The sequence below is a fragment of the Schistocerca serialis genome, chromosome 5 (assembly GCF_023864345.2).
Source record: "Schistocerca serialis cubense isolate TAMUIC-IGC-003099 chromosome 5, iqSchSeri2.2, whole genome shotgun sequence".
Lineage (NCBI taxonomy): Eukaryota > Metazoa > Arthropoda > Insecta > Orthoptera > Acrididae > Schistocerca > Schistocerca serialis.
The window spans coordinates 402,988,406-403,012,881 of NC_064642.1; the positions used below are offsets into that span (position 1 = coordinate 402,988,406).

Consider the following 24,476-nt stretch of genomic DNA (forward strand, 5'->3'; position numbering starts at 1 on the left):
GTGGGTCTTTTCCACCCGTGGTGTTGTCTGCCAATGTCCCATCCCGTTGCACTCCATCATCTCACTTTGTGACCGACACATCATGCATCAGTGGGAGACTAAATGATTGAAGATGTCAGAAAACAAACTGCGGTCATTCAAATTGACCACATAGGCATGGCGGACTTCATGTCAGCCTCACTCCTGGAAGGAGTTTGTTCTTACCACGCTTTGCATCGGACATAGTATTTTAACACATGGCTTCCTCCTCGGGCAGGTGGTGGTTTGAGTGTGGCACTTTCAGTTCAGCATATTTTGGCAATGTGTGTCTTATACACTAGTATCGGGGCAGTCCTCAATCTCGATGGAGATCTGCCCACCGTCCTTGTCAGTACTGATTCCAGTGTTACAAGAGTGGTGACATTTTTTACGTGGTCAGGCCTCATCCCTAAATTGGTGCAGAAAGTAGCCAGACTTTAATGCATTATAAACTGCTCTGCATGTGGGGACAGCCTTCCTCCCTGCCCATGAGACTGGCATGTTAACTTTATGTCAGGGCACTGATGACCATGATGTTGAGTGCCCCAGTAGGTTCAATCAACACCCAAGTACTACAGAGATGCTTTGTGAATTCAAATGGGAATCCCTGGAGAGAGGATGATGCTCTTTTCACAAAATACTTCTGAGAAAATTTAGAGAACCAGCATTTTAAGCCGACTATAGAATGATTCTACTACCATCAACATACTTAGCACATAAGGGCCACGAGAATAAAATAAGACAAATCAGGGCTCTTACAGAAGTATACAGACAGTTATTTTTCCCTTGCAAGTGGAACGGGAAAGAAAAGATCGATAGAGGAACAAGATACCTTATGCCATGTACCATTGTGGTACATGTATGTAGATAGAATACACACTGCTTGTAGTCAGTTACTAAATTCATGTGTTAAATGCACATAAATTTGAATACAAAGTGACTCATTCCTGAACCATTAGCTGTGAATGTACTGATTCTATTTAAAAGAAAATGATTTGTCAGTTTATCATTCTGTGCTATCAGTTTCCACAGTTCTTATTTAGTTTCTGTGTCAGATTCATATATTTAAGTGGACTATCATATAAACTGTGTGTGACATTAAGTCATTAATTAAAAATCACTAATCTAATGAAAAAAACTTTATACACTGAAATAAGCAAGTAAAACTGAGACTTTTATCTATGAATAAATGAATAATTGAATTTAGTGTCAGCATGACAGAGACTGTTACAATTTCAAAATCACCAGAAAATCAGATGCATTTGAAGCACTCTTCATCTGACGCTTTTGTATAGTTTCACAATGAGAAAATTAAAGAATACTGTTTGGCTCTTGGTGTCTTACTCAATAAAAAAGTAATGGTTAGATACTTTTAAAAGAGGACTCACAAACAAACAAACAAAACAAAACAATATAGTCCACATACTTCAAATCCCAAATTTTGCTAGTTTTCTATATGTTAAGAACTGTGCTGCACTTTACTAACAAATCTCAGTTAACATACTAATGTTCTGTGGCACAGACGAAATGTATTGTTTGGCTATCTTCTCCTGTCAAGTACTTTATGTCTATTGAACATGCCAAATAATTTACAAATTGCATTAATTTATTTCCAGTTCAGGTGATGATTAACAGATTAACTTGTACTACAAGTACAAATTATCTACCTTCGTAAGATCTCTGCTGATGTCCGATTTCAACCATGAGACAACAAGGAAAACCTCTGAAACTGTTGTAAGCCATTGCCTTACACTGTAATACATTAAATAATTTTACAGCTGTTACCAAATGTAAATATTTATTTGTATTCTGCAGATGAGCTTTTGACAATGTTAACTGAAATACATTCTTTGAAATCCCAGATGTGACAAGGATAAAATAAAGTAAACAAATGATTATCTACAACGTGTATAGAACTCTGACAGCAGTTATAAGAGTCAAAGGACATCAAACAGAGGCAGTAGTAGAAGAGAGAGTTAGAGGGGAGTGTACACTATATACCCCATGTGGCACTCAATCTGTACATTGAGCAGACAGCGAGGAAATAGAGGAGAAATGTTGTTAAAAGATGGGATAGATCGATGGGGAAGAGCCAAGAACCAATAACAATGCAGATGAAGCGACTTGCAGATGATAGAATAGTGCGGAGATTTGCATCAACCCAGTCCTTGGATTCAAGACCACAATGATAATGGTCCCCAGAGCTATTGCCTTTATTTTTAGCATGATATACATTTGCATTTAACCTTAACATTACATACGTATATTTCAATTTGTATAAGTTGCTGGTCATCAAGGTGAAAAAAACTTACCTATAAATTTCCTTCATAGCTGCACAGATTAGCTTCACAGGCAAGAACTTGACTGCTTTGTACCCAATATCAAAAGGTGTGTAGAATACAATGTACCTGAAAAAGTGCAAGAATTAATATAATTTCTTCAGTTTCCGAGTTAGTCCACATAATTATTTCTATGGTCTATTTATAACATTAAGGTGTGTTCCCCCCCTCCAAGCAAGAACTGAACCAATAAGCGTAAACAGAGTTTATTTCTTGTTAAAACAAACTAATCCTTAATTATCATAAAAAAAATGATAACATGAAAATTATGAATATCGCACTTCACAGAAAAAAGATGAAGTCGCTTGCTTGCACTAGAAATGTACAAATGCTTAAAACGAAAAGAAAAAAGAAAGAAGTCTGTGCTTTTGTGATATTTTCACCCATATCCCTGTTGTTTTATCACCTGCTCATTCCTACTGATCCTATTAAATTATTTTTTGTTCCTTCCAATTGACGGCATCTGCCCTTTTTTCCTCTTCATTGTTCTCACATTCATTATGAAACCTTTTGCTGATGAGCAAAGTCCTCTAATCTTGTATTCATTTCTTTCTTAAGTATGCAAATTCCTTTTTCCAGTGTCTTGTTTTGGTTTTGTTTATTTCATTACCTGTTTCAGAGGTAACTGCAGTGGCTACCAAATACAAAGCAACAGTTGTGTGTTAGTTTTCTAGTAAACTGGTGTACCAGTAATACTCATCGTAAGGTAAAATCAAACCGTTCAGCTAACATTTATCTCCATAAATGTAAAACAGTTTGTAAGTAGATGACTGAAATTTCTTATCTCAGCAGTTTGTTGACGTGTTATACACTTCAAGGGAAGTAACAGTGATCAAATGTCAGGCAGCAGCAAGCCAGAAATGCATTAGTGAGTTGTGTGATGCAGTGGGTAACATAATGATCTCTACTGGACAAGAGTGGGATTTTTTCTAATCATTCTGATGCAATGTTTTCATTTTTTATAAACCACTTAAAATTTATGCCATAATGGTTCTTTAAACAACGGCATCAAGAATTCATTCTTTCATCCTAGTCAAACTCAGCAAGTTCTTGGTCTATCAGAACTTCATTATTGGTGGGAAAACCTAAAGTCTTCCTTCTTTGTAGATATGTCTCAGATGTGTGACTGGAGATTTAAGTTAAAAGTTAGTTTATCCAATGAAATACAAGAAAAGTCAGTTCATGCAGGATAAATAATAGAATACATCTATAACAGATTGTCACCAGGAGTAATATTTGAAATGTACCATGGTTATGAGTATAACTGGGAAGATGATACATGTCAAGACACCAAAAATTTGTCTAGGGTGAAATACAAGGTCCACTGCATGAGTTTCAGTGGGACAGGGCTTGTGCTGCAACTGATCATATGATAAGCACTTCACTTGCTTTTGTGTTTTGCCGCTAAATTGTGGATGTCAAATTATCCCACCTTTTTTGTTCCATTACTGCTTGGAAGTCCAACTCTTCACCATTATTACCCATTTTTTTCAAATTTTCATCAGATCCCACCCAGCTAGAATCACTGTTGCATCTGTTATTTCATCTTAGTTTGATTTATTCTTGTCACATGTAGTATCTGCTGCTCTTATGTCTCTTTTTTATTGTTAGAATTATTGTAGCAGATCTGTCTACATTAATTAAAAGAAATGACCATTCACAGCTAGCAAAAAAAAAAAAAAAAAAAAAAAAAAAAAAAAAATGTATATGCAGATGAGCTTCCCTGGAAAACATAGGTACACATAGACCATTACACAGTTCAAAAAAAAATGTGGAACCAAATTAAATACAGTTTGGAGTTTGTGTAACAAGAACAGCTACATTACACCTCAGAAAAACCCATTTTTAAAGACAGTTCCGAAAGAATTTTCCAAGTGGTCCTGAGCAGCTATATACAACAGAGAAGATGGATAGTTTCCAATCAGACTCCAATTTATAAAATGACAATATTTTCACCATGTGACTGACTAAGGTATGATATTTTATTTCATTATTGATTTTGACCTACAGCCATTTTCGGGTAGTTCAGCAATATCTTGACACATTAAAGCTGTACATGAAATTAGAAATTAAAATCCAATTAAAACACTTTGTGATGTTTGAATATTAATTCTTTTATTAATTTTTGATAGTATTGTAGAACCATTTGAAAGTGACTGTAGGCTGAAATAAATACTAGAATTAACTGATTATCATATCTTAGAGAGTCAGTTTGTTTAACATGTGTATATTTTTCTCATACTTTAATCTTATCGTCTGTAATATAGAAAATTTGGACCCGTTACCCACAATGAATGATACAAATGAAAATAAGCAGATTTCTTCTCTCTTCCTTTTCTTGCTCCTCTGTGCTATTCTGGCCTCTTTGGTTGCCTCAAGAGCTCATTATAATAACAGATTAATGTGAAATGTGAATTATTCATCTCGTTACATACAATCTTCAAATCATATGATTTGATTTATAGGAAACGTGTCAAGATTTGCAATAAGAGACATTTTTAAAAGAAATGTAAACAATAATATACATAAACTGGAAAGAATAATGGTTTTAATATTATTAATAATACATTTGCTGTTGCCTGACATAAGTTTATTTGTTGAATTTGGCTTGGGCGCAACATATTGCGGGAAATAACTCTGCTCATTGGATACATTTTTTAAAATTAGATGCACATGATAACAAATTTATGCTTGTCATTTTTGAGAGGCTTCATATTTATTCCATCAAATGCAATAAAAACGAAGCAGAAAAGCACTTCTTAATGGAAATTATTTCACACAATGCGTTGTGCAGCATTAGTTAAACAATTAAAAATCTTTAGTGATAGCACAATTGTTTTTACAACAAAAACAAAAAAAAATTGACTTTCACAGGTAGCACAACAATTTCGTAACAAATAAAAATAAATGAGAATATTCGTCAATTTTCTCTGTAACAAGAGCTGAAAATAATACTATAAGGGGCAGTCAAAAGCAAACGAGACAAATGGGAAAAAAGTAAGTAAAGTGCTTATAATTTCAAAAGTAATTGCCATACCGTTAAAACATTTATCCCATTGTGAGACATGTTGGTCAATGCCTTCATGGAAAACTGTTTACGGTTGTCTACGGAAACACGATTGTACTCAAATTTGCTTTAAAGAAATAGACAGCCTCAAATGTCTTTCTTTAGGCCTTCAAAAACATGGAAACTCCATGGGGAGAGATTGGGATTGTATGCAGGATGTGCAAGGGCTTCTCGGCGAACTTTCTGCAGCATACATGAAACAATTTTGGCAACATGTGGGTGGGCATTTTGTTAGTAGGTTGTTTTGACTATACTACTGGGAAGCCCTTAGAGATTCTCCATACAGTCCCAACCTTTCCCATGCAATTTCCATATTTTTGGGGCCCTCAAGCTAGACATTAATGGCTGTCAATTTGCTTCAGACGAAGAGGATCACAGTTGGGTACAGTCATGGTTCCACAGGCAACTGTGAAAATTTTTCCCCTTGAAAACATTGTTCTTCTTGTCTCGCCATGGAATATCTGTATTAATAGTTATGGCTATTACTTTTGAAATAATAAACAGTTTATTTACTTTCCCCCATCTCATTTCCATTTGACTGTCCCTTATAAAATAAATAAATAAAAATTTAAAAAATGTGTGTTGCAGGTGGTGTGGTCTTTCAGCTGAATTACTTTTCACTTTATAGAAACAGTAATAATAATAAAAAACATAAAAATAAAAATGCATACCAAACAACTGTGGCTACAACAACTTGAGGAGTGTTTTTTAGAGGGGCGAGGATGGGCTCTCCTAGAAGACCATTACAGAGCATTCCGCCAGCAAATACTACAAGCATAGTTGACAGCCAGCAAGACATTGGATGTTTCCGTGAAAAGGCATGTGCACCTGTAACAAAAATTTGTGAGATAAGACTCTTTGTGAAAATGTTTAGTATTTGACAAATGGTAACCCAAACTTCATTATGCAATAAAATAGATAGTTTCAAGGTGGTTATGTATTTTAGAGAGTATTTCAATTAACATGCTGTGTAAAATTTAACAACAAAAACAATGAATTTTTGACAGTAAGTCTTTCCTTCTCATCCCGTCTGCTAAGCCTCCCCAGACCCACGGTTCTGGGTTATGTCTGAAACCTACCCCTTATCCAAGACCTCTCCAATCTTTTTCCTTCACTCCTCTTCCTTCCCCTTCAACTCTTCTGCCTGAAGAAGGAACCACTGGCTCCAAAAGCTTGCTTAATTATAACATTTTATGTGTGTGTTCTGCCACCACTTGATTAGTACATTTTTATCCACCCAATTACATTATATTGTGTAAAATTTAAGATATTCTACATGTACCCAAATACCAGATACATCGTAATATACATGTTGTGAAGGTAGCTTGTTATGACACAAAAATTTTCAGTCAAAAATATTTGATACAGCCTCTATTTCACATGGCGAAGAGACAGAGCATAAAAATCCAATAAAAGTGGCATAAACAATGACACAAAAGATAGGTATGTGGGCTGATAGCAAAAAAAGAATAGCAATAATTTGTAGATCTCCAGATAGTGCCTGGGAAAAAATTACATAGCAAAATAAACTAATATATCAAACTTCCATGTATACTAAATATCCTCTCATGAGGAAAAGTCTAGTTACTCCTGTATCTTCAACTTATCACCTTTTCAAAATTATGTCTTATGACGATGATGCTGTGACAGCATATCCTGACGGTTCAACAAACATCAGAAGCCCCATCTCTCTCTCTCTCTCTCTCTCATTTGTTGACTGTACCATACATGATATGACTATTTGTATACTTCAAGCTCTGCATCGATCGCTTATTGTTGTGTATATCATAAACCCTAAGGTTGGTTTGATGCAGTTCAGAGTAGCATGCTGCCTATCCTCTTCCTTGAAGCAAAATTGCTGCCTCCCTCATCTTTGCTGATCTGCTTTATCATGTCCAGCCCTGCCTCTGCAATTCTTTAGTTCCACTATCTCTTTAACTACTGTTTCCAGAAATGACTCATGTTGTAATTAGTGTGTCCACCCATCCCATCTCTTTATAGGAAGTAGAAATGCATGCAGCTAAAACAGCTGCTTTAAATTACAGCATTAACTTAATTTTAACTGATTTTCATATGCAGATTGTAACGTCTAAAGATATTCTAAATTTACTCCTAAGCATTGGCAGATATTGAAATTTTCTGTTTCCGGCTGATCAGAATTGAAATATAATAAATGAAGGGTTAAATATTTACTGCGGTAACATTTGAAATTCCTTAATAATATTTTACGATTTATGCAAAAAAAAGGCCTGAAAGAAGTTGAGACTTCACTTATTAGCATTTGGAGAAAATGTATCTGCCAGTAAAGTGTCTGCAAAATGTTCTCTTATTCTGAGAGAGGAAAAGAAAAACCTTGCATTTTTACCATACTGCATTAATATTGGTCATTAAATGGATGCAGAGACGAAAATCGCCGTTTTCTGCAGGTATTAAGAGGGAGGTGACATCGATAATGTTAACTGATAAATAATGGAAGAAGTGAGAGTCTCTACACAGCAGTGGCGTAGCAAGGGGAGAGGGAGGGCAAAGGATTCTATCATGCCCCAGTGCCACGTGCAGAAGGTTGCCGAATGGTCTTTAAGACAGACAAGATTTTCCAGAAAATGCTATACACTATATTAATACACGTGTTTCTAGAGAGGAGGTGCCAATAAAGTGTAGTGTTGCACCCTGGCTACTGAGGAGGTGGGGGCAGGGGTGCCAATAAAGTGATGTGCCTTGGGTACCAATGGAGCAGAGGGCCCCAATAAAGTATTGTGCCCCACATCAGTTATGTTCACTACGCCATTCCACTTCCTCTTAGAATAATCATAAACTGAAAAGATCTGTTTAACCACAACAAATCTGTTAACAAAAGAATAGATGCATCAGTTTTTTTCCTACTACAATCACTTGTCACATACTTTACTGTGACAATGATGCCTCAATAAAAGTACATGAATATTATCAGCTCTTTTTTGCTTAGAAGGTAAAAATATACTGAACTACTATTTTACCCATGTCAAAGAGTACAGCACCCGAAAATGATACTGGTTGCAAATGTGAAAACACAAACTTGTGTTTAATAGTGCCCTTATACTTCTGATTTTTGTTTTCCAGTTGTTTGTTACATGTAAAGAGTATTCACTGCTTTAAAAAAAAAAAATTGTTTACAGGGCTCTACTGTATGTTATGCAGGCTGTGGACCTCTCGATCTCATGTCTTCATTTCATAAACTATGTACACATTAAAACCACAACCAAACACTACCTTCTAGCACTTCAATATGCACCATCCCTTTCACTCTCCATTTTCTACAGTGTTATTCGACAGGAACAATATATCTGCTTTCTTGGTCTCCCTCTAACCTCTTTTTTGTATATATGTTCCCTGTAGACACTGTACTCTGAAGGAAATTCATGTATACATGTATTGCGTATGTTACTGACGTGTAGAAACCATGAATTCAGTTTCACAAGAATTATTTCCATTTGGTACATACTGACAGTGAATATTAAAATAAATACTGCAGTTGATGGAAAACAGGGTGTTATTTAAGAAAGTCAATGAGAAAGTAATCTCAAAACAAATACAATTGTGCCATGTCAGCATATTCAAATCAAAGCCCACTCAGCATTGACTACATTGAAGCACAATATTACTTTCAATATTGACTCTGATTTGGAGGCCTACAATGAAATCCTCCCTTCCTTCCTTTCCTTGGCCCTTTTCCAGCCAATGCCAGATCAAGATTGGTATAGTAATTTCTCAGTTCTGAGGAGAACCAACTCTACCTGTATGTAGTACTGATAAATGGGATCACCACTATCAAAGGTGTTTTAAAACTACTGCCAGCACTAACCTGAGAAGGAATCCACATACCCCTTGTACTGTGTCTAGTGCATTCAATGGTCAAATGTGACATTGTTTTTCGAATTGTTTGTGCAGCATTTATCTTTGGATGTGGGAAATGGCCCAATATTTCCCTCAGTGGATGTGGAAAACCACCTAAAAACCACACATAGGCTGACCAGCACACTGGTCCCAATTGTTAATGCATGAGGCAGATTCAATCCGGGGTTGGGGTGTGTTCTGGAAGCTGGCAGTTTAACACTGTCGACTATTTGTGCAGGCCCCTAAAATGAAGTCTTACTCCATAAATAAATCTAATTATGCCCTGAAATGCAAACCATCCCACCAAAAATCTTTCTTAGACTCCCCACAGAATAAGTCCATAAGCAAGGAAGGAACGCCTGAGTTTCAGAATTCATCAAATTTGAGCACTATCTATGATGGAGGAGAAATAGAGAGAAGAGAGCTCAAAGCAATTGCAACCTACTCGTATGTAAGGAACCATTCCATACAGCAGGCGTAATTATCTGTGAAGAAACTACAAAAGGCTGAAATTAGGTTGGCCACATGAGGATTTAAATCTCACTCCTAAGAAACATAAATCCAGTGTATTAACCAACTAACCACTTCAGTTAGGGTTCTATCAGCCACCTAACTCATATTTGTTAAATTCCCCCTCAACAACATTGGACCATTCCTCCACTTGAATGATAAATTCACAATGATCCTTGATGCAAACTTTCTCCATGCACCTAGGCATAAGTAACAACTTAGTCATCCATAATCCTGAATGGTGACCCTATAAAGTTTACTGCATGGTGATTACAATCATCAAACTAAGATAGAGAATGAATAGTCACTGACCTGCTCTCTCTGGGGCAAGAAAGAATTTCTCATGTTTAAACATTTCTTCTTCTCAACAACAAGAATCTTGGTCGTTCCTCTACTGACACTACTTTATATACATCTTCTCCTCACACATCTAGGCTTTGTAGACAAGACTCCCTTTTTCATTAAACATTTACTAGCCACCATCTTCATAATTTTTTAGGGATGAAAAAATAAGCAGTTTTCCAAAAAAAAATTTCAGCATTCACCTGTACTGATTTAAAGATCATCACAGAAAACCAAAACTAAGATTGCCTGATGGAGATTTGAACCCCGTTCCTTCTGATGAATGGTCCAATGTCATGATGAAAATTAAGCAACCTTGCTCAGTTTGAGGAGGGATGGGTATGAATATCATTAATTAAAACCAACGCAACAAACTTTATTTTTACAGTTCAGGAATATAATCTTTGTTGCTTTCTTTTGAGTTTCCTGGTATTTTTTTAAATAAAGTAATCAGTCATACCAAATGAACACAGTCTCTTTCTTGCTTATGGAATAAAAAATCTTAGCAGATCCATACACCAATTCAGTAAATATTTCCAAAAGAGACTTCACTAAATAATGGTATATTTGTAGCATAAACCTTAATTTGTATTTATTTTCTTTGACTCCATTCTTCCTCAGACAATATAATTGCTATTACTATGGGTTCACAGTAACACTGCCTTCTTTCTAAACAACCCATTTCCCTGGTTACTGGCTCAGATCTCCCAGTATGAGGTTCTCTTGTGGACGTGATGTTTGATGTTCTAGTGGGTAAACTACTAATATCCAGAGCTGGGTGTCATAAGTTCAATTCCAGTTTGGAGGAGGGGGGGGTGTATATTTCCTAATTGTAATTCCTCAAGATTGGCCCCATGCCCACTCAGCCTACTGTGAGAATGAGTACTGGGAATCTCCCCTTGGGGAGAGGGATAAAAGGTGGCTGAACAGAAGGACACGCTCTCCCCCTCCTAATGCCATCGCAGAACAAAGAATTTACTTTTACCCACTGAACGAACCATAAGCTAAGTATCCTCAAGGAAAATACTAATGTCTCTTCCAGTAACTCCATGAATCTGACAATATATACATTAAATTGCACTTAATGGTGTTGAACGCTCTTCCATTGCGTGCTGCGGTTAGCAGTTTGTTTCGTTGGTCATAGCCACTCAGGTGATAGTACACAGTAGCCAATGAGAATCACTAAATCTAGACTGTAATGACTTGTTTTGGCAGCAGGAGATCTGAATTTAATAGTTTTCTACATGAACGGCATGATACGGTGGTTATTGATCTGGCTATTACGTATTGTGAGGTTGGTCACTGGATTTTGTTTGTATGTCTTGTATCCTATGTTTCTCAGATATGACAGAATTTCTTGGGATATTGTTTTATATTCCAGTGTGCTGGGATGTGAGTTGGTGGAGCCAACGGATGTGGCAGGAGGAAAACTGGCTGTGGTGACGGACTGACCCGTAGTGTAGCCCAATGACCATTTAGAAAACTTTGTGGGGTATTTTTGGAATGTCCTGATTTCCAAGGTTGTGGATATGCAGGCCTCATGAGTACAGTTTAAAATACACAGAATATTATGTTTTATATGACAACATTCTGCACAATACATTCCATTATGCCACCGCATAATTTGATACTCAAACATCATGACGACGTTTATGGAACACTATTTCCTCTCTGGTTCCACATCTTGTCTAACCATCTGGGCATCAGTCATTAGGGGGTAAAAGACTTTTTTACTTAGAAACAAAAAAACACAGTTTTTCAAAGTAAAATAAGACTCGCCTGGTTTCTGCACTTCTACTTCTGCAAGATTATTACAAGAGAGTTCACTCCCTTCTACTCACAACACAGTTCTTCTTCAGAAAAGTATGACAGTAAAGAACAAACAACTGCTTGATCAAGTCATAGAAGAATGTAATTAGAAATTGTTTATCATTTATTTTAGTAAATTTCTGGGGAAACTGAGCCCCTATGTTGCAGACATAATAAAACATAACGGAGGACAGAGTTTGGGTCAAGTCTCGAGAGACAGAAAATGCACCAATAATTAATTTTGATGGGCTTCATTACAGGTATGCTCCAGTATAAACTAAAACTGATGACGGCAAATATGTTCTGGGATTATGAGATTCCAGCCAACTATTCTGTCATGTATCTGCCCATGTGTCACTAAGTTGGAATTTTGGTTTGCGCATTGTCCTACTCCTTGTTAATGTCAACTTCCACAAACTGAAAAAGAAAGTTAAGATCTAATGCCCAGCCAACAATAAGGTTGTTCGAGATGATGCATACATGGGTTGGTAAAGCACTGGAAAGGGAATTTTGCATATTCTTTCGAAAGGAACTATACCAGCATTCGCCTTGAGAGAAGTGTGGACAATCTTATTTGGTGGAGGAAGGACCGCTCTGTAACGGATAAGAACATACCGTTACTCATCCACATGTTAGTTGCAATTTCACTTTTATTTTTTATTGATGTCCACAGTGGGGTCAGGGCATGACGAAACGTATACTGGTACGTTTTTCTGCCGTCATCACTATTTAGTTCAGAGAGAAATTTGTAGAACAGCGATCTGTTACGATTTTTACCAAGAGTTTCAAGTAGCGCTATTCTCTCGACAATCTGCATCATGTTTATCTGAGCGGAGTTTTATCTCAGATCTGTTACCCGTTAAGTAGTCGCATGATTGACAGCGTCCTCTGCAAATCGAGCCATTTGGTTCAAAGGCGACGGGATGTCGTCTATCAGCATGGGAGAACTTCGGCCTCATGTTAACGACGATGAGCGGACTCGACGGTTACTGCGTTTCTCAGCTGGTCGCGGATGTGTTTGGGCGTAATAGCGCGGGGAATGCGTTCGGCTTTCAGCCAAAAGAAGTTTGTGTCTGGATGTCACCGTCCAAGGTCCTGCATGTCCCAGACGGAAAAGAATCACACTGACATAACAACACCCCCCCCCCCCTCTTCCCCATAGTAAAATGATCAGCCTTTGCCGGAAGTATCAACGATTGTTTCTTCTGGTGACTGAGCATCGAGGGGTGCATAGAAAGAGTCCTTTTATTGTTCCTGGATCCAATAATAATTTGTTATGAAAAAAACAAATTCTGAGTACTTAACCTTACTGATCTGTAAATACACATTTATGTATTTTCTCTGTTCAGTTATGTGTGCTATGTAAACAGGTGTTCTAGATGGCCAAATAGATTATAAGCTCCGGAAGCCAAATACAAGAAAAATACCTCTTTATTTACGATCTTTTATATAGTTTGGTACATTTAAATATTCTTGACTATATACACAATTAAACTGATTGAACACGTTAATCCTGGTCTATATTGTGTTGCTAAACCTTGATGCCTTTCGTAGACATCGCACTTACAACAGCTGAAAACATAGTGGAAAATATGGAAAAGTAATAATGCCTAAGGATATGACATGTTTAGAATGTCGTGTTACGATTAATAACGCAGTACACGCGCAGACGACAGGTCTACCCTCCGTAAGGTAGTGGTAGTAGATATAGTATTTTCGTTTATTTTAGTATGCTTCTCTCTCAATTCCCAAAATGCTCGCGAGATCTGTAGTTCAAGAAATGTATATTAACCTTTGTGAATTACATCATTCGACAACAGCCCTCTAAGCTACAAATGCTAGAAACGTAGGTTTGCCTTTCCTTAATCTATTTTCTAGGATACGTCGTAGGGTCAGTATTGCCTCACGCATTCCAACATTTCTACGGAATCCAAACTGATCTTCCCCGAGGCCAGCTTCTACCAGTTTTTCCATTCGTCTGTAAAGAATGAGATTTTCACTCTGCAGCGCAGTGTGCGTTGATATGAAACTTCCTGGCAGATTAAAACTGTGTGCCAGACCGAGACTCGAACTCGGGACCTTTGCCTTTCGCGGGCAAGTGCTCTACCATCTGAGCTACCGAAGCACGACTCACGTCCAGTACTCACAGCTTTACTTCTGCCAGTATCTCGTCTCCTACCTTCCAAACTTTACAGAAGATCTCCTGCGAAGCTTGCAGAACTAGCACTCCTGAAAGAAAGGATACTGCGGAGACATGGCTTAGCCACATCCTGGGGGGTGTTTCCAGAATGAGATATTCACTCTGCAGCGGTGTGCGCGCTGATATGAAACTTCCTGGCAGATTAAAACTGTGTGCCCGACCGAGACTCGAACTCGGGACCTTTGCCTGTGAGTACCGGGCGTGAGTCGTGCTTCGGTAGCTCAGATGGTAGAGCACTTGCCCGCGAAAGGCAAAGGTCCCGAGTTCGAGTCTCGGTAGGGCACACAGTTTTAATCTGCCAGGCAGTTTCGTCTGTAAAGAATTCATGTCAGTATTTTGCAGCCGTGGCTTATCAATTTTAAAATGGTTTTTAATCTGGTTGATATAATTCAAGCAGGTAAGGAGGAAGACGTTAATGTAGTAAATTCAGTTGTTGATAATCTATTAACAAAGGTACACGATGGAATGATGGGCGGTAAGGAATTGCCATTTTTGATACCATAATTAGCTTTCACTCTGTAATATGTGCTTCGCCAATTGAATACAGGTTTATCGAGCTGTACCAAAAACAATTACTACTTGAAATTGACTGTAGCTGAAGCATAATCTCGAGACGGTCGATTTGCGTTTGATGTGCTGTGATCGACGAGCTCATTCGAAGGAACACAAGCTCGGAGAGGGAAAATTTGCCGTGTCCTTTCAGAGGCATTAGCCTTAAGTGAATTAGGGAAATCAGGGAAAACCCACATCTGAGTGGGCGGAGTATTTGTCCCACCTTAAACACGAGTCTTTACCACCTCATAAGCTCGAAAAATGTCATTCGGCTGAAACTTGTCCTCCTCCTTACGCTGACCACGAATTTGAAACACCAGTACAAGTCTGTCCGTCTTACTCTTCGTCGACCAACGTGCTTTGAAAGGGAAATATTTAAATCTTACTAAATTTCCCGATAAAGTCGCAAATCCCGGCAAGTATTGCTGCATATCCAAAACTGTCTAACGCTTTCCTCACAAGCTCACTTGCTTAGAGCTTTACAGTGAATTCTAAATGATCAATAGGCAGAAAATAGTTCACACATTCTAGGTGATCTTCTGAAAAAACAGTTTGAAAAATAAGAAACAAATTAGATAAGTATCTTAACAAAAATGTTCGTCTGATAAAGCAACCTGGTTGAGAGGTAAATAATTCATTCTAACAAATTACAAACATTTACTTACTCATTCACTCTGTTGAATGTATCTGCCTATTTCTTTTAAAACACACACACACACACACACACACACACACAGAGAGAGAGAGAGAGAGAGAGAGAGAGAGGTATAACTTTGGTTTGGCTTTTGAAGGAAAGTATTGCGCTGTCTGCTTCTTACTGGTAGCAGTTTTCCCTTTAGTAAATTCCAATAACGCAAAAGATTTGGCTGAAAAGTTCGTTCACAATGTTCTGCTCTGGAGATGATTAATTGTTGGCTTAATATCTGTTGTAGGCAGCGTTAACTCCACTCATGAACGCGCATTCGATTTTCAGTAAACAGGAGATTCTGTCGCAGTGTATTTTAAAAACGATCTGATAACCCCCTAACACGAATCTACACTTCCAAATCTTGATTACTAAACATCTACGGATTGCACGTTGCTGAAAGTAACACTACTAACATAACCAGTACAAACAAACCACATTGCAAGGCACGCGCAGAAGTGTACTAATACCAGGATAGAGTTCAAGAGTTGATTATTATTTTTTCCGTTACTGCCCTCGAACACTCAATCCACAGGCCCTACATTTTAAATTTCAAATATATTTCACTTTGAGACTTGTCAAATAAATAGACTGAAATGTCAATTATCTTTCAGATACATTACGTTTCTAAAAGTGCCGTACTTCTTTTTGTCGTAAATGTTAAGCTGCGTTTTATTAACGTGTATTAGGCTACTCAAATTTCGGAAGCGCTATAAGATGAAGTTTTTTTATGAGTATTTATCTCATGTTCAGTTTACTTCATAAATGTTGACTAATCAATTGCTGTTAAATGTTTAAAAAAAAGTTGATATTTATACTGGTGCACAAATACTTCACAGCTGATTTTTGTGTGAGTGACTATAAATATTATTTGAGCACGAAAATCGTCCCTGTCCCAGCAGTGATAAGTAAAGTAACCGGTCACTACTGCATGTCGAATCTTATACCATACGAGTATATCGTGTATGTACAGCAAAACTGAAATATTTGCCAAATTGCACGCTACTGAACTTTAAATCAGGCGTGTGTTTTGCATGTTACTACTCAGTACGAGGCAACGCCATCTCCCATGAGCTGTTGCGACCTGGGGACACGATCAAAAATATCTCGAGACCGCCCTTTCTACGCCCAGCCACGCCGGTAACAGAAATAAAAATCGCTCCGTAGGACGACCGCCAGATGTCTAGTAAAAGAATGCGTTCGTAGCAACGCCATCTTCTAACAGAATACATTATCATTTGATATGCCTTTTTTCAGTGTCCCTTAATACAATAGAAGGAATTATTTTGGGTTTACCCAAGGCAGCAGCTGCTCTTAACACTACAAGGATGCGGTGTTCTATTTACATCGCTGTCGTACAAAAGAATGTAAGTGGTATTTCTGTGCTAAAATGGTCTCTTTAGATTTCTATATCCGTGTCTACAAAAACAGATAAAAATTAAACAAATCACAAACACGGTTACGTTTCGTGTACGTTCGAATTCGCTACAGCAGTTATATCCACTGTATTTCATAAAGGCAGCACGGTGAACAGTATGGAAAGGCAATTCCGTCAAAGACAATGTTACAAACTCAATGAGCAACCAAGCAGAAAAATCAATACTACTAAACTCCACGCTGCCCGATGTTGTGTTTGTTGTATCCGAATGGATGACTCAAATATAAATAAAAGTAGCATTTCTGCGTGAAACTTCACCAATGAAAAGGGCAGAATGGTCTGGTTCAATAATTAAGAATCTGTCATTCACATGATATTAAACGTAAACAATGATTAAATTCTCTTACCTGGTCCCAAATCTTCTCTGACGTGAAGTGCACACAGCACGGAGTGTGCTATATCAAAATACGGGAACATTTTCAGTTTCACAACTTGATTTGCTAAGTCTAGGAATGCTTCGGGATCCATGGTGCTGCTGCTGATGTTATCACTTCTCTTACAGAATTAAATACGTTTTCCAACCACCAACCAAGCACCCAAGCCTCGCCCCTTAGCGCTGGCCCCCGCTGTTAGCAGAAGACAGACTGAATTGAATAGTATCGAAAGTTACCGCCAGTGGCAGCACATGCTAGCGAAAGTATCAAAGGGTCTCCAGTACTGACATCGAAACAGTCTTTATTAATGTACTGTATCGATATCATGGTACAACTTTGGGTCTAATTTAATGGCTACTTCCAAGAATAAGTAAACTGTAACTTTTTTTATAGCTCTTTCCGTCTGCTTATACGCTTTAACTTAGTTTGTCATAAAAATTTTGAGCTTTCATCGACCATTTAAACGACTAAAACATAATACTAAATCGCTAATTTGTATGATTATTTGCTATACTTGATGATACAAATTTATTTTTTTCTATCGAAAAACACCATTTTACTGCTAAGCAACAGCGATAAAAAGAGTAGCGATTCAGTATCGATACCAAGTATCGATATCTCAGAACTTCAGTGATAAACTTGGTTTCTGCTAAATTTTTGTTAGTCGGTGATATGTACTGCGCGCTGAAGCCAAAGTAGCATCAGTGAAAGGCGGAAAGCGGTGCGTTACAGGTTGTTTGTATACAAACCACCCCGCGCCGCTTGAGTACAAAACATCTAATTGCAGTTATGCGTAACAAAGAGAAAGAGGTAAGACCATTTTAATTTCACAAACTTTCGATTAATCAGTAGAAATGTTAAACTTTTTCCTTCTGTGGTTTGTGTCGAAGAAATTTATATCCGTTTGCGAGGAACGATGAAAACTGTTTCGTTTCAGACGTTGCTTACCTCATGAAAAAGCTATATATCATCGAAATCATGTTGTTATGGAGACGACTAATGTCGTCTGCACGTACGGACGAAATAGTTAACGTGTGTGTATTTCAGTATGTATAAAGGAAGAAAGAATGTGAAAGGTTTTGTTTTGGCAGCCGCAGAATATTTCTGTATCGTAAAGACAATTATATGAAAACAGTTCTCAATATCAAACAGTTCTGTATTCTCCAAAGTAGGTGAGCTATAGCTTAAAGTTACGTCGTGTTCTTTGATACATAACCATTTTAATGCTGGAAAACAAAACAGGTTTTGCATACCAAAATTCTAAAGCTTTCTTAGGATAAGAGCGAAAAATACTGTCCATATGTAGATCATTATTGGATAATCACATAATTTTAATAGCCAAACCTAACTACTTTTTTATTTTTCATAATCTCAACACGTTTCCCCGTAGAAAGGTGCTGTTTCAGCTAAAAAATTTTAAACTCACGTCGTATGAAATCACTGTTTCTTAAATAGCAAAATTCCCTTTCTTGCTAATGGTTGTAGGAAATTTTAGTGTATTAACTAAACGAATAACTTTTGCATTCTGTGTTAGCATGCTTTTTTAGTGCAACTGAAAAGAGTAGTTATGATCTGTTTGACTATGAAGACGCCACCGAAGGAAAAACATATTAGCGAGTAATCGGTAAAGTAGGTGTAGGCAATCAATTTTTTAAGAGTAATATGGAGGATAATGGGAGATCAGATGTAAAGGCACGGCAATAATTTCAGCGAAAACTGTTGCTTGAAGCCCACTTCAGGAAGTTACTGCACTCGGTTTTTCTACTTGAAGAAACTTTTTTGTTTACATATGATTTTATTTACTGTGCAACACTTAACTGTTTTTTGGGGGGGACTATTAATTGTTAATAAAACTACTGAAAATGATTTAAAGTCATCGTCACATATTAGTCCATTTTGATCTATTATATTTTGTTAATGAGACAAGGTCAAAAAAATATTGGTCGGAATTGTACGTGGGGTAAGTTATATGAACGGTTAATTTTCAGTCTCCCTTTGGATACAGTTTTGTTTAAAAAAAAGAATTACTGGTCCCTTTCTTCTATCAACTGAAAAAGTTTTGGCATTAATCTGCTAGTTCTTAGCATTCATGAAAGACACTGTTAGATTGTGTAATATTTTAGTTTCTCTAACACTGCTTTCAGCCCTAAATCATCACCAAATGTTCCTGTCTGAACTTTCAGATAGACTTCTTTCTGAAATGTGCAGTGTATCTTATTGTAAATTTAATTAACGCATTATTCGCTTTGTTATCCTGAAGCGCAGTACATGACTGTACTGAAACGATCCAACGCTAAAGGAAAGAAAAATAAAAAAGCGCGAAGTACTACCAGTCGCTACCCATTGGCATCTAGATTGACGGATTGAGACTTCTCGTAGTGCATCCAACGATTTTGATTATGACATTATGGATATGCAGGTTTGATACTTTTACCGCTCATCATATAATTGTCGTTTGTTCTTATACTCACATAGTGTGGCAAGGCGCCTCTGGTGGTTTAGTGCTATTGTTGGTAATTCGTTATACAACGTCGTACACAGTGTACAAAGAGAACTTAAGGGGATGGTTTCTATAGTGACTGGAGAATTTGATTACTGTTCCAGCGGTACTGCGAAAGGGGTCATTGCTGTCAGGAAATAAAAGGTAATACAGGTACATTGGAGCCTTCCACACCTCCGCCGATGGAGATGACGCAGTCATTGACACATTGTGTTCTATCGTCGCACCAAACCATTCAAGGCAATCACAGGGAATTCCTTTTAATAAAAGAGTATAGGAGTTCTGCTTCGCCACTCCTAGCACAATTCGGTCTTGTTTCATCTCTAACGGTGCTAATAGAAAGTTAGAGCTGTACGTCCACTGACGCCTTCACAATAGTTTTTAGAAGGAGCACGAACTCGTGTAACAGTAAAATATGATACTCAGATTGCTCTTTATTAAAAGCATCTCGTTCTCGACTGTAGGCATCGCCAGGTTTTGAAAGTTCTGTGAATGGATATGGCAATTTTGCCGTAGGCCAGGACACTGACCATTTCTTCCCATTATTGTATAATGGGACAAAATTACCAATCTTAAGAATTCCTTTGGCAGAAAGCACCGTTGCACCACTAAAATTAGCGATTTGTGTATGCTACTGGCAGACGTAGTGTTTACCAATCAACTGAATTTAGTTTGCTTAAGTTGACCATGACTGTCCAATCTATATTAGAACCATGTGTGTCCACCTGGGTGTCACCCCAAAAACTTGTGCTCAATGCCGAAGCCATTACTGGCGTCAACGTCTATTGCACCTCCGTTATCTCGCAGCATAGGTCTCAGTTCATTAAGTGCCGTGTGATCCAAAAGTAATTGTATTGATGTCTGATGTGCCCAGAATTTATTGCTATTTACTGAGGAAAAAGTTACTTTCAAAATAGCTAAGTGTTTCGTCAGCTACTGCGCTGTAACGTAGAAGTTTCTGTCCATCTTGAAGGTGATTTTTGCTATATAACAAATAGGAGAGGCAGGGGAGAGGGGAAACAGAGCACCTCAGGCGGATGAGGCAGACTGTCCATTTATTGTGCCGATAAATGCGAAGACCTGATCTGTACTACGCAACTTCACAAACCACTGATTAAACTGAGTAACTGTTCTAAAATTGTTTTCATTAGAAAAAATCTGACATTCCATAAAATCAGCATCGTAGTACCAGCAGTACTTTTCCCAGCCTCTGCTTATCAACATTTTTCTTACTTTGTATCACTCAGTATACCTGTATAAATCGTGTCGTCTTGAATCTTAATTTCTAATACCATTCCTCCTCTCAATTTTTAGCATCCACTTTCCTTCCATTAGCCACTACGTCACTTTTTAAATTATTTCCGAGGCAGACCGCGCTTGAGATTTCCACAGACGGAAAAGTGACTTATCATTTCATCCTCCGCCACAAAATATATTTTCCTGTCAACTTTTCAGTGCGCTCGCGAAATGGTATTTCTTTTTATATAAAAGTAGGGTTCTCATACTGCAGAGAGATCGTCGAAGAACCGTGGGTGTCGAATTTCTGAGAGATTAGTCATAAAAAATTCATAAGCACGTTCCATTTTGTTTCCTGTTTTTTTTTTCTTTTTTTTTATTACCTTCGTTCAAATTTACGAGAGCAATGATGCTTCCCGCGCAACTCCCAAGTCTTTGAAAGTACCGCAGTCAAGGTTTTTGACATCTGTCCTGAAGTTATTGTAAATTGTGATTTTTGATACTGTTTGGACATTTCATTGTGATTAATTTTCCTTAAATGACCACGATCATTTCCTTTTATTGGTTTCCATACACGTTTACGCAATGTGCCGTTTTTGTTAAGCCAGTTCCACGTTTAAATTACAAATTTGTGCGTGGCCCATGCACAATTTTTTTCAAGAGGCAAATATTATTAAATAGCTATTTTTTTTAAATTGCATGACTGATTCAGAATTAGAAAACGTTTTGTGGCCCAAGAATTAAATTTGACAATAACTTATGTATCTCAAACGATTTTCGGCTAATTATTATTTTTGATAGTTTACTATGATATCTTAACAGTAAGAACATTCAACTGTACGTGCGAAGTACAACTTTTATGTTATTGATAAGAATATATAGGTGTCACCGCTTTGTTTACCCAACCTAAAACTTCATCCTCGTATGATAAAATACAGCGTGTCCAAGGTGTACAAAAGTTGTTTTTAAACCTATAATGTAGTCGTCGTGTGAGTAGGGCCTCCTGTCGGGTAGACCGTTCGCCGGCTGCAAGTCTTCAGATTTGACGCCACTTCGGCGGCTTGCGCGTCGATGGGGATAAAGTGATGATTAGGAGGACAACACGACACCCAGCCCCTGAGCGGAGAAAATCTCGGACCCAGCCGGGAATCGAACCCGGGCCCTTAGGATTGACATTCTTTCGCGCTGACCACTTTTTATATATAAAGTCATTTTGTTCTATAATGTTCGTTGAATTTGTTCGGGTCGGACGTACGATGACACCCGTTCAGTTTCTTTGTTGATCCGTTCACTCAGTTTTTTTATTACAGAGGGTAGCTAACCCTCTGACCTAGCACGCTGAGCTACCGTGCCAGCACCACTCAGCTACCGGGGGCGGACTATAATATAGTATGAAACGAAAACTGTGACACAGAAAAAGATGAGAACGATTGAGAAAATTCTGCTCGTATCAGCAAAGAATAACTAACATTAATACCCCTTGAAGTGGAGGCTAAGGCTGCAAACATAAAAAAAAGTATTTGATTTGATGACATATACAACAATGTATTTGCTTACGAAATACATCTGATCACATCAATGGTTTTATTTCATCACTTCATTGCTTTCTCTATTTTTTTATACTTACTGGCGTAACTTAAACGAAACAAAATGTTTTGTAAAACTACATTTTGTGACTCGATGGCGTGTAGTGTAGTCTAGAACCTACGACCAGCTAGATAAACGTGAATAATCTTCCAACAGGACACTCAAATTGGACGGTAGAATCGACTTTTAACAGCAGAGGACTCTACCAAAGCAGTTCTAGTCTCTCCATGTTGTCACATTATTGTGCACTCATCCCAACTTCCAGTAGAATTCGTAGCTCTTCGTAGACCACGTTTGGCGAAGTGTTATACCTTATAGAGTTGACTCCAATATCTGGAGAGGACATATTGTTGACCTCTAAAAATTACCTCAATGCCCGAATGGAAAAAAAGGTCAAAGTTCGGTGGGCACGAAGTTAGTGACTGCTCTTAACATCTGAATGTGTTTTACGCAGTATACTCTACGTCTAGGTAATCAAAATGCACAATATCCTCAATGAAATCGCACTCAATCTTCTTGACTCAGGGCGGGGTAGCGGAAGAGCTGTTGATGCTCCATTCCTCATTTTCCGATCGCGACTGGCTTTCTTCGTAGAAAAATTGTTCACCATTTCATCGCCACTTGCCCCAAATATTTTGGCAATTGAATCGAACTGTGCACTGCATTCCACGCAAGGACCCTTGCCATATGGTCAGGGATAATTATTACCCATTATGTTCTACCCGTCCTTCCAACATTCTTTACAGTAAGGCGAGAGATCACAAACGTGTACTTACTTCTCCATCTTTCGTGGCGAAAGCTTTCGTCTAATCAGCGTTGGGTCCGCGACGTTCTTTACTTTGGCCGCTAGTTCTCACTCGTAAATTTCTCTCCTTTTCTTAAAGTTGGATTTAATGCAGATATACTGGAGTAAGACGGCAGCATGCAGGTTGGAACTCAAATAGGCTAATGTTATAGGACAGTGGATCATTGCAAGTTACGAATGCGAGTAAGTTTGTCACACTCCTCTTCAGGAGGAGGAGGAAGAAGAAGGGGAGGAGAGTAGAGTCGAGTTATACGTGTTGTCGATGGTAACATACTGCCAGCTGAAAGAACTTCCACTGAAGTCCATGGAACAGACGGAGACGGAATTTACATCCACAGCGATGTGTATCCTGTGAGAAGTCGACAGACTTTTAATAGTGCGAACAATGGCGTCGTTCGAGGAAAGTAACTGTTACCCCCGACGTTCTTTTATTCTACGGGTTTTTCTCTCACTTCAAAGTCTCTCAGACGAATTTTAGGGCACAACTCGAGTGAAATAACCTTGAAATTTCCACGTACTAGTCTTACATCAAAGGGTCATTACAGACTAATTATTCTTCATGATAATTATAATATTACGAAAGTAACAGACCTGTCGCCCAAAATTCGTAGAATTGTTGCAGTATGACGTGCTTCGTGGGATTGTTACGTTAGGTGCTTTTCCAGAATTGTGCATGAAATGCAGATAACACTTCGAAATTACTTTTATCTTGGGAGCGAAGCAGAGCTCTTCCGGTAACCAGTGATATTTGGTAACTCGTGATAAGCCGCGCACGGTAAAATCATTAGTAAGCCATGCTGAATTTGCATAACTATATGTTGTGAATCTATCGCTGCAAAAATAATTTTTAATAAGTATATCTTTAGATATTCTTCAAAAGAGGTTGTGGACATCGGAAACAGTTGGAGAACTTCTTTGAGTCGTTTTACAGTTATCGAGCCCGCATCTCGTGGTCGTGCGGTAACTTTCTCGCTTCCCACGCCCGGGTTCCCGGGTTCGATTCCCGGCGGGGTCAGGGATTTTCTCTGCCTCGTGATGGCTGGGTGTTGTGTGATGTCCTTAGGTTAGTTAGGTTTAAGTAGTTCTAAGTTCTAGGGGACTGATGACCATGGATGTTAAGTCCCATAGTGCTCAGAGCCAT

The 24,476-nt window shown here is 38.0% G+C and overlaps 2 protein-coding genes across 3 annotated transcripts in view; one reads left to right on the forward strand and one right to left on the reverse strand.

Annotated features, from left to right (window-relative positions):
* The window catches only part of LOC126481046 (trimeric intracellular cation channel type 1B.1), a 54,011-nt gene extending 36,582 nt beyond the window's left edge, over positions 1-17,429 (reverse strand). Inside the window, exons 1-3 of the mRNA XM_050104528.1 lie at positions 17,181-17,429; positions 6,096-6,252; positions 2,331-2,426 (exon numbers count right to left, since the gene is read on the reverse strand). Coding sequence (XP_049960485.1) covers positions 2,331-2,426; positions 6,096-6,252; positions 17,181-17,301 — 374 coding nt within the window. The 5' untranslated portion in view covers positions 17,302-17,429. The remainder of the gene's footprint in view (positions 1-2,330; positions 2,427-6,095; positions 6,253-17,180) is intronic.
* Positions 17,430-17,880: 451 nt separating this feature from the next.
* LOC126480806 (endoplasmic reticulum metallopeptidase 1-like) overlaps positions 17,881-24,476 on the forward strand; it is a 300,067-nt gene continuing 293,471 nt past the window's right edge. The window contains exon 1 of one of the 2 annotated variants that reach the window (XM_050104129.1): positions 17,881-18,017. Coding sequence is in view for 1 of the 2 variants with exons in the window: in XM_050104128.1 (XP_049960085.1) it covers positions 17,997-18,017 (21 nt within the window). In the remaining variant the exon portion in view is untranslated. The remainder of the gene's footprint in view (positions 18,018-24,476) is intronic. The other variant, XM_050104128.1, reaches the window with a different exon arrangement.